The following is an 11,623-nucleotide window of genomic DNA, read 5'->3' as shown; positions in this document are numbered from 1 at the left end:
GTATATTAGTATTATTCATACTTAACTTTCCCTATATTAGTATTATTCATGCTTTAATTTCTTTATATCGGTATTATCATACTTTAATTTCTTTATATCGATATTATTATACTTAGATATCTCTATAATAGTGTTATTCTTCCTTTTATTTCTTTATATTGGTATATTCATACTTAGATTTCTCTATATTAGTATTATTCATACTTAAATTTCTCTATATTAGTATTATTCATACTTAAATTTCTTTATAATAGTGTTAATCATGCTTTAATTTCTTTATATCGATATTATTCATACTAAATATCTCTATATTGGTATTAGTCATATTTTAATTCTCTTATATCGGTATTATTCATACTTAAATTAAATTATATCGTTATTTTTCATATTTAGATTTCACTATATTAGTATTACTCATGCTTTAATTTCTTTATAACGGTATTATTCATACTTAAATTTCTCTATATTAGTATTATTCATACTTAAATTTCTCTATATAAGTATTATTCATGCATAAATTTCTCTATATTAGTATTATTCATCCTTTAATTTCTTTATATCGGTATTATTCATCCTTAAATTTCTCTATAATAATATTACTCATGCTTTTATTTCTTAATATCGTTAAAATTCATACTTAAGTTTCTCTATATAAGTATTATTCATGTTTTAATTTCCTTATATCGGTATTATTCATACTTAAACTTCACTATATTAGTATCACTCATGCTTAATTTTTTGTATCGTTATTACTCATACTTATATTTCTCTATCATAGTAATATTCATGCTTTCATTTCTTTATGTTGGTATTATTCATAATGAAATTTTTCTATAAAAGTGTTATTCATACTTAAATTTCTCTATATAGGTATTATTCATACTTAAATTTTTCTATATTACTACTATTCATGCTTTAATTTCTCTATATTACTTTCATTCATGCTTTTATTTCTTTATATCGGTATTATCATACTTAAATTTTTGTATATTAGTATTATTCATACTTAAATTTCCCTATATTAGTATTATTCATGCTTTAATTTCCCTATATTAGTATTATTCATACTTAAAGTTCTCTATGTTAGCATTATTCATGCTTTAATTTCTCTATATTGGTATTATTCATACTTAAAGTTCTCTATGTTAGCATTATTCATGCTTTAATTTCTTTATATTGGTATTATTCATATTTAAGGTTTTCTATTATAGTATTATTCATGCTTTAATTTGTCTATATTGGTATCATTCATACTTGAATTTCTCGATATTAGTATTATTCATACTTAAAGTTCTCTATATTAGTATTATTCATGCTTTAGTTTCTCTACATCGGTATTATTCATTCTTTAATTTCTATATATTAGTATTATTCATACTTTAATTTCTTTATAAGGCACCTCCAGTGGCATAGTGGTATGTCTGCGGACTTACAACGCTAGAAACCGGGTTTCGATACCCGTGGTGGGCAGAGCACAGATAACCCTTGTGCAGCTTTGTGCATAATTAAAAACAAACAAACAATTAATTTCTTTATATCGGTATTATTTTTTACACATTGCGTCACATTATCATTTTCTCTATTTCTCGCCACCCTTTTCCATTATTCTATTTTTAATTTTATCTTGTTAAAAATTGGTTAACATTTATAACTATTATCACGTTTACGTCTTTCGTGTATTGTGCACACCTGTTTGGTACAAACTAAACCTAACATCAACAACTCCAAGTTATGATTGGCTAGATCTCGAGGCTAACTCATATTGAACATCCGACCAACATATTTTAGTTAAGTCAATTGGTGGAGAAACCTTACTTGATCTTCTAGATACTATAACTTTACAGCCAGTCTGTAAAATACTTAATTCTTCAAGTTTAAACTAACGAACTACAAAGCTTACTAGTTCATATTTTAACTCAACGTACTTATCTTCGTGTTTTTTTTCTCTAGCGTCATCTACCATGATGTCAATAGACATAGTGATTTACTTCTGAGATAACAGACCTGTACTACTGGCTCTTTAAATCAGAAAACGAACACATCAACGCTCCTACACATAACGTCGTCTTCCTTTACAACACCAACTTTAAACAGGGACACATTACTTAGTTTTCACCTTTCCTTCACTAACTATATTCTCCCTTGCCTACAAACAACCACCGAACAATGCAACCTAGATCCACCAAACACTCCTAGTCATAAGTCTCATTCAACCTACCCTACTCCCTATATCCAATCCACAAAACCTCCTCAATCCATAGAGCATACCTCCGTACTCCACAAGTCCAGTACACTTCCAAACTCTATCACTGCTTCTCCCGGAACTAAATGTTATTTGTTTCTTACATATAACATCCAGTAACATGTTTCTATTTTTTATTTCTTATATATACATCCAGTAATTTTTTTATTTTTAACATACATCAACCAGTAACATTTTTCTATTTTTTTATTTCTTACATATACAACCAGTAACATTTTTTTATTTCTAACATATAACATCCAGTAACATTTTTCTATCTTTTATTTCTTACATACACAGCCAGTATTTTTTTTTATTTCTAACATACAACAACCAATAACATTTTTCTATTTTATATTTCTTACATACAACCAGTAAAATTTTTGTTTTTTTTATTTCTAACATACAACAACCAGTAACATTTTTGTTTTTTAAAATAACATACAATAACTAGTATTTTTTTTTCTGTTTTTCATTTCTTACATATGACAAGGAGTAACATTCTCTGTCTTTTATTTCTTACAAATAGCAGCCATTAAATGTTTTCCTCTGAGTCTAAAATCTAAATTTATCGATAATATTACGGACGTAAGTTGTTTTGTTCACTATATGTTACACAAGTAAGCAATTTGTCCATTCCTCAAGAGATTGAAGCGGTGCAGAAACAAAAGCCACCCTTGCTTCGTGATCTTCTTTTAAGTCTTAAAATTGTAAATTTGGCAGATTTAATGTCAAAGTGCATCAAAGCTTTTTTGAAACCAGTAAAAAGAACGAATGATATTTTATTCATTGTATACGCTGGATTTCCTTTCCTATTTCTGTTACGGAACTTGCAAAAACTTCTAAGACACTTCTCGTAAACTGGAAGCTGCATGATTTTCATAATTTATGAACACATATAATAGGAAAGAAAAGTAAAGTTTTATAATTAACTATAGGGACGGGTGTTACAAGAGGCCTAATAACAATAAAATCATAGAAATGTGGTTTCAACGCCATCTTGAAGCCCCTTTCATAAGTCACGTCACGTTCATGGTCTTTGTTTAACACAGCAGGTATAGGTAAAAGGATCAGTGCGGGATCTATTATTGTAAAAATGTTAGTTTGCTAGAAGTTTCATCTCCGTGTTTGAAGTAAGATTGGTCTCCTGAAACGACAAGAGAAGATGGAATGTATACAAAACTTAGTAAGTGCACCGTTTCAGTAACTTTAGTGGCAACAATTACATCTCTATCTTTTCCAACGCTACACGATCTTCAAGTACTTGAATCAAGTGCTGGAAAACTAATCATTTTTCCGCCTAAATGAAATATCATAGATCCGAGTAATTTAGACGGATCTAATATTGGTTTTCGAAGGTTATAAGTTAAAGCATGGGCAATAGAAATTGACAAGTTGTCATCTCATTTTCTCATAAAAACGTATAAACCCGCCATACGATGACATAAATACCCCCTATCTATCGCTATATGAGCTAGAATATATCACCAAACTTGTTAATAAGACTCGAGTTGATCCTGTAATTACCCCAGAAGTACTTGTAGCTAACGTAGAAAATATACGTTGATGAACATGAAGGTCGACATACGTTAGTGACTGTCATCTTTGGAATTGTGACGTGGCATGTCGTGATTGATCTATCATATTTGTCGTCATGGCTGTGAACATTTTCACATATATCTGATACTCGTTTCTTTACTTGAAAAGAAAAACTCATGACATATTACATACTTACAGCCGCGCTTACACGAAATTAAATTTGTTTATTTAGTGTTTGTAAAATAGTCCCAGTGTCTAAGTGAATTCTAAAACATTAGTCTTTACGAAGAAAACAAGTCAGGAAAGGGAGAAGGTCTCTAAATTCTCAAGTTATCAACTCCCTACTTTTGCCATTTTCATCAAATATTCAATATGTAGTTAACGTTTAGTACGATACAAAATCATAAAACTGTCCGCTACGGTTTGACTGAAATATCACAACAGGGCCAAAACATGGATATTTTAATAGGCAAACAATAATGCTTGCCTAGATATTTAACAACCAAACATTGCTTATGCACAAAATGAAGAAGAGGGGAATACATCTGTTCAGAATCAAGTTATATTTTTTAGACATAAAATAAGCTTTCGTCTTCAAACATTATTTAAAGATGTCGAATATGTCTTTGTAATAACACTTGTTATCGAGCTGGCTAATCCGACATTTATTGTCTGCAACATACACTTGTTATCGAGCTGGCTAATCCGACATTTATTGTCTGCAACATACACCTGTTATCGAGCTGGCTAATCCGACATTTATTGTCTGCAACATACACCTGTTATCGAGCTGGCTAATCCGCATTTATTGTCTGCAACAAAATGGACTTAAATATAATTTTTGGTTTTAAGATAAATTTCATAAAATTATATGTGTATTTATGCACATTACATTTGAAATTTTCAATGATCCTGGTACATAAAAGTGTGTTGGAAGTTTATGCAACTAAACATGCACTAATCGCCCAAAAATTAGTATGCTTCTTTATACAGACAACTCGAGTAAAGAATGATGTAAGGGTGTATCAGGGTTCACTACTCGAGCCATTTTTAATAGAAACGGTTTGATCTTTAACGTAAATTATAGCCTGATTTTTTTATTATTATTATTAAACTTCCCACCAATTACTGATACCGTCTTATTGGATAGTTTATTTTTGAAAGCATCATCAAGTGTAATACCATTTCCTGATCCAAAACATCCCATAACTGTTAACTTGGATTTAAGTCCGAGCTACAGACTAACAAAGTACATCTGAGCATTAGGAGTAATTGCTTCAAATGATGGTTGTACTTCACTCCAATTCCAGTAGCAGTCACTACATCACATTGTGGTTGTTCTCCATCCCAATTCCAGTAGGAATCATTGCTTCACATGATGGTCGTTCTTTACCCCAATTCCAGTAGAGGTCATTCTTTCACATGATGGTTGTCCTACACACCAATTCCAGTAGGAGTCGTTGCCTCAGATGATGGTTTTCCTGCATCCCAATTCCAGTAGTAGTCATTGCTTCACGCGATGGTTGTCCTTCATCACAATTCCATTAGGAGTCATTGCTTCACAAAATGGTTACCTTCATCCCAATTCCAGTACAAGTCATTGCTTCACAAAATGGTTACCTTCGTTCCAATTCCAGTAGAAGTCATGGCTTCACAAAATGGTTACCTTCGTCCAAATTCCAATAGAAGTCATTGCTTCAGATAATGGTTACCTTCGTTCCAATTCCAGTAGAAGTCATGGCTTCACAAAATGGTTACCTTCGTCCAAATTCCAATAGAAGTAATTGCTTCACATAATGGCTACCTTCGTTCCAATTCCAGTAGAAGTAACTGCTTCACATAATGGCTACCTTCGTTCCAATTCCAGTAAAAGTAATTGGTTCACATGAATGCAGACAACAAGACAGTTGATCCTATTAGGATGATCTTTAGCCCAGTAGCTTTCTCTCTCGGAAGATGGACTGTAGAAACTAAAACTCGTGGTGTTCAAGAAAACGGGTTTTTTCTCCGATTGTCTACTAGAACGTGCTTCAGCTTAATAAAGGAAACGCACTCAACTTTCAGGTAAACTCGTTCTCTTGTCCAGTTGACAGCGTCCCCTTATAACCATTATCTTTCTACATTATTGGTTGTTGGTGGCCTTTAGCGACATCATCAGTAACGAACTTACAGCTATCACAACGTTAATCTTTAAAATCGATCCTACCTGGATTGTTGCAATATCCCACGTGCAGACGATATTTAAACTACTAAGGTATAAAGAAAGGAAAGTAACTGGAATACATTAATCTTAACTGGACGTCCACGTGTTGCTGTCATGACAGTATGGATACCTAATAACCGAAAAATTCATATATCATTATAGAAGGTACAATCTATAAGATATGCCCACATACCACAACTTGATTGCAGGATAAAGGATATTTTCATTAATAACAATTAATTGCATTCCTTAATTTATATAGAAATTCAATCACACATTTCGAACTTTTCTGTATCTCTCGTATACTCAACAACTTTATATTTATTGTTTTCAAACATCAAAACGTACTTCATCATATTCAAACTATTGGCATGACAGACTTAAACATTAATTACATGATTTCTGTAGTGCATATAGATGTATAGAAGACATTTACTACTAGAAATAAAAGCTCTTATAACACCAGGAGCGTTCACTAAAACACAAACCGAAACCGACAGTACAAAGCTTCAAATGGTTTAAATAATAAATTCTATTCGAATCTATAACGTGCTTTAGACATATTAAGTAGTAAAGGTTATTGTTGAAAGAATGGTATTAATGAAATAATTAACTGTTACCTGTAGTAAACAAAGGTTAGATCAAAATTACAGAGTGAAATAACAAAAAGATAGGATAAATAAAATTATAGGTACCATCCATTGTCCCTATTCATCTGTGATCGTAGTTTTTCGATGAGAAGAGCTTCTTTAAATTTTCTGTCAGTGTACGTAGTGAGGATTTATACGGAGATTGGTGGTTTCAAGTCAGGTGTTAAAGTACTTTCAGTTTCGGTTTTTGTTTTACTGAACGCTCCTGAAGAAGGTGTAAAGCGAAACGTTGAGTGTCTGATTGAATAATAACAACATTTTGGTGTTATAAGGTCGTTTATTTCTAGTATCAATATTTCAAAACATTTTGTCACAAGTTTCTATACGGTATAAAGTAAATGTAAAATAGTTTTTTTCTATAAAAGAAAACTATTGTCTCATTGTGAATTGTACGTGTTGTAGCATTAGATAAAATGCAGTGATAATTCATAAATCCCAATATTCGTTTTTCTTCGTATTTCATAGTTAAATTGTTTATTAGAAAAAAACACAGACTGCCTGATTTCAGTCATATTGATGTTGTATGAAAATCGCTACGATAAGAAAATGCTGTGCTTAGTAGTTTAAGAAAGCTGTATACAACAGTCATATACTTGTGTCCAGTATGTAACAACTGTGACTATTGTCACACGCACAACTACCCACACTGCTACCCAATCGTTACACGCTATAACCTAGCCATTACGCATTACTACCTACCGTTACATACTACTATCTAGCCGTTATACAATGCTACCTAGCCGTTACACACTCTACCTAGCCGTTACACGCTTCTACCTAATGAAGGGACCAACACACTGATTCCCAACCGTTACACATCACTATCTAGCCGTTATACACTACTACCTAGCCGTTACACACTACTACCTAATGAAGGGGTCAACACTCTGATGCCCAACCGTTACACACTACTACTTAATGGAGGGGTCAACGCACTGATACCCTACGGTTACACACTCTACCTAGCTGTTACACACACTGCTACCTAACCGTTACACACTCTACCTAGCCGTTACACACTACTATCTAGCCGTTACACACTGCTACTTAGCCGTTACAGACTACTATCTAGCAGTTACACACTGCTATCTAGCCGTTACACACTACTACCGAATGAAGGGGTCAATGCACTGATGCCCAACAATTACACACTGCTACCTAGCCGTTACACACTACTATCTAGCCGTTAAATACTGCTATCTAGCCGTTAAAGACTACTATCTAGCAGTTACACACTGCTATCTAGCCGTTACACACTACTACCGAATGAAGGGGTCAATGCACTGATGCCCAACAATTACACACTGCTACCTAGCCGTTACACACTACTATCTAGCCGTTACACTCTACTACCTAATGAAGGGGTCAACACTCTGATGCCCAACCGTTACACACTACTACCTAATGGAGGGGTCAATGCACTGATGCCCTACGGTTACACACTGCTACCTAGCCGTTACACACTACTATCTAGCCGTTACACACTGCTATCTAGCCGTTACAGACTACTATCTAGCAGTTACACACTGCTATCTAGCCGTTACACACTACTACCTAATGAAGGGATCAACACTCTGATGCCCAACCGTTACACACTACTACCTAATGGAGGGGTCAATGCAATGATGCCCAACAGTTACACACTGCTACCTAGCCGTTACACACTACTATCTAGCCGTTAAATACTGCTACCTAGTCGTTACAGACTACTATCTAGCAGTTACACACTGCTATCTAGCCGTTATAGACTACTATCTAGCAATTACACACTTCTACCCAATGAAAAAGTCAACACACTGATGCCCAGCCGTTACACGTTACTATCTAGCCGTTACACACTCTACCTAGCCGTTACACACTATTATCAAATGAAGGGTCAACACACTGATGCTCAACCGTTACACATTACTATCTAGCCGTTACATACTGCTACCTATCCTTTACACACTCTACCTAGCCGTTACATACTACTACCTAATGAAAAAGTCAACACACTGATACCCAACCGTTACACACTCTACCTAGCGTTACCCCTAATGAAGGGGTCAACACACTGATGACTAACCGTTACAAACTCCTATCTATCCCTTACACACTGCACATTGTTGTGCAACTACTATTCACTGTTGTTCATCCTTTATGCACATTTGTATCAAATACTGAAAGATATTTGTTAAAGATTAGATGTAAGAGTAATATATTAGTAGGGAAAATGTTTTTGTTGATAACAAATAACGTTTAAGACGTCGTTTTATTACAGTGAATTATAATGTTTGCCTTTGGTTTGCAATCCAAACAATGCATGAACTAATAGAAGTAATACATTTTATGTTTAATCACAACATTAGTTTTTTAAGTGGTCATTGTAATATGACCTCAAAATTATAAATGTGATGGTCAGTAATTTATAAGATCTTTGAACACAATAGTTAGTTTCCTGCTCAGTCAAACAAGTACCAGCATTTCTCGCCTCCTGATAGATCGTGTCAACTGTTTTTTTTTTTGTTTTTTTTTCAGTGTTCCAAGAGAGGAGTCAGTGATTTCGTTGAGATAAAAGGTGGATACGGTCTTGATCCACAGTTTATGATTACAGCAGCTGATCGGTGTGGAACTTTGTCTCTACCAAGTAGGTTTATAACCAAATATAAACTAGGAAAAGATTCACCAGATTTTTTACAGACAACTTATTTTAGAATGCTTTTTATATAATAATGAATTATTACTAGCTCGAAGTCGTAAAAGCTTACACTCAATATTAAGCGATAATGAAACTAAATCATTGTGCTGAGGGTGTACGAATATCTTTCTATATTAAAGACAGATTAGTCTGATTATTTCCATCAGATGGCTAAGAATCGTCTACGAATTACCAGATTTAATATTTGTTTACTTTTATGAAATATATATTTTACCATTCTTTTGCACTGTCTGAAATCTGCTATATATTTAGAAACTGATAACTGTGCTATGAGACAAAGATCACTTGAATATAGGTACAAGTATACCACCAGAATATCACAGTTACGACCGTATATATATATGTGTGTGTGTGTGTGCTTCATCTCACGCCAGACGTTGAGGAAGACGCTAGTTTGTGAGGAAACGTTTTTAACCATTGGGTTTAAATAAATTCTTTTAACCTTGTGTTTTAAACTTTATTTTGTGATTTTCTCTGGTGTGTTAGTAAAAAAAAGGCATTTATTGATAAATATAACAATGAAAAAGTACATTATTAAAAGAGGAATTAAGCTAAGGGCTTAGGATAAGAACAAACGTTTCTTCTTTAATCCGTTTTCGGTACACCAGACGCGTCTCATTAATAATCCTTTGTATCTAATGCCAAAACAATTGGTTTCAAATGATTTTTCGCACCATAAAAGTACGTAGCCTAATCAGTGAAGTCAATTAGAGATCGTGAAATTTCCTAACTTATTGTTAAGAATGAGATGAACATTTATCGTTATTAGACTTTAGTTATATAACATTTCAAAGAGTCTAGTTAGATGTTGGGTAATTTCATTTGTAACTGTGACATTCTATGCTTACCCTCTTTTTGAATTCCTGGAAAAACTACTACACTTGGTTTAATTCTGTTTATAAGTAAACTACCCAAACATTATATAACTAGAACAGCTACTGCATCTTGTTTAATTCTGTTTATAAATAGACTACCCAAATATTATATAACTAGAACAACTACTGCATCTTGTTTAATTCTGTTTATAAATAAACTACCCAAACATTATATAACTGGAACAACTACTGCATCTTGTTTGATTCTGTTTATAAATAAACTACCCAAACATTATATAACTAGAACAACTACTGCATCTTGTTTAATTCTGTTTATGAATAAACTACCCAAACATTATATAACTAGAACAACTACTGCACCTGATATAATTCTGTTTATAAATAAACTACCAAAACATTATAAAACTGGAACAACTACTGCATCTGATGTAATTCTGTTTATAAATAAACTCCCCAAATATTATATAACTGTAACAACTACTGCATCTGATATAATTCTGTTTATAAATAAACTCCCCAAGCATTATATAACTGTAACAAAAATTGCATCTGATATAAATCTGTTTATAAATAAACTACCCAAACATTATATAACTGTAACAAAAATTGCATCTGGTATAAATCTGTTTATAAGTAAACTACCAAAACATTATAAAACTCTAACACAAATTGCATCTTGTTTAATTCTGTTTATGAATAAACTACCCAAACATTATATAACTATAACAACTACTGTATCTTAATTATTTTTAAGGCACATTACGCTGGTATATTAAGAGTAACAATTACAAAAAAAACAACGTTATTGGGCACAATAATACGTAAATTTATTTAATATAACTTACAGCCAACTAGTGTTACTATCATCAGAGCAAAATTCTACAGTGTCCGTTAAATAAGTATTTAGTTCCAACCGTTAATGTTTATTTGTGAAAAATAAGATCAAGATATAGGGGAGAAGGTAAGTGGTTCGTGCTAAAATATTTAAGGTAAACAGGTCTTCCAGTAGGTTCATCATCTCTAATTATACGTAGGGGTCTGTTTTATACAAATACTTTCTCTCAAGTTTCTTTCTATATTAGTTTGTGCGTATCTTAATATATTTACATTATTTCAGTCATAATTACCAGCAGAGTTCCAGAAGTGTTCGTCTTCAGCAATGGACGTTATATTACCATGTTTTATATGAAACTCGTGTTGCTGTAGACGTTATGTTACCGTGTTTTATATGAAACTCGTGCTACTGTAGACGTTTTTCATTTTCCTATGTATATTGTTACGTATCTCCACGTTTGATAATTTCCTTAATTTCCGGTATAAATTCTTTCCGAGGAACTTCAGCGATACAAGTCCTTTCTTAATTAAAACTAGGCCCGGCATGGCCAGGTGGTTAGGGCGCTCGATTCGCAATCTGAGGGTCGCGGGTTCGAATCCCCCTCACACTAAACATGCTTG

The 11,623-nt window shown here is 33.0% G+C and overlaps 1 protein-coding gene across 1 annotated transcript in view; it reads left to right on the top strand.

The window, feature by feature from the left end:
* Positions 1–11,623, top strand: part of LOC106470984 (corticotropin-releasing factor-binding protein-like) — a 42,256-nt gene that overhangs the window by 28,798 nt on the left and 1,835 nt on the right. The window contains exon 6 of the mRNA XM_013931569.1: positions 9,152–9,260. Within this exon, the coding sequence (XP_013787023.1) occupies positions 9,152–9,260 (109 nt within the window). The remainder of the gene's footprint in view (positions 1–9,151; positions 9,261–11,623) is intronic.

The sequence above is a fragment of the Limulus polyphemus genome, unplaced genomic scaffold (genome assembly GCF_000517525.1).
Source record: "Limulus polyphemus unplaced genomic scaffold, Limulus_polyphemus-2.1.2 Scaffold4337, whole genome shotgun sequence".
NCBI classification, from domain to species: Eukaryota; Metazoa; Arthropoda; class Merostomata; order Xiphosura; family Limulidae; genus Limulus; species Limulus polyphemus.
This window is presented reverse-complemented; position numbering and strand designations above follow the sequence as displayed.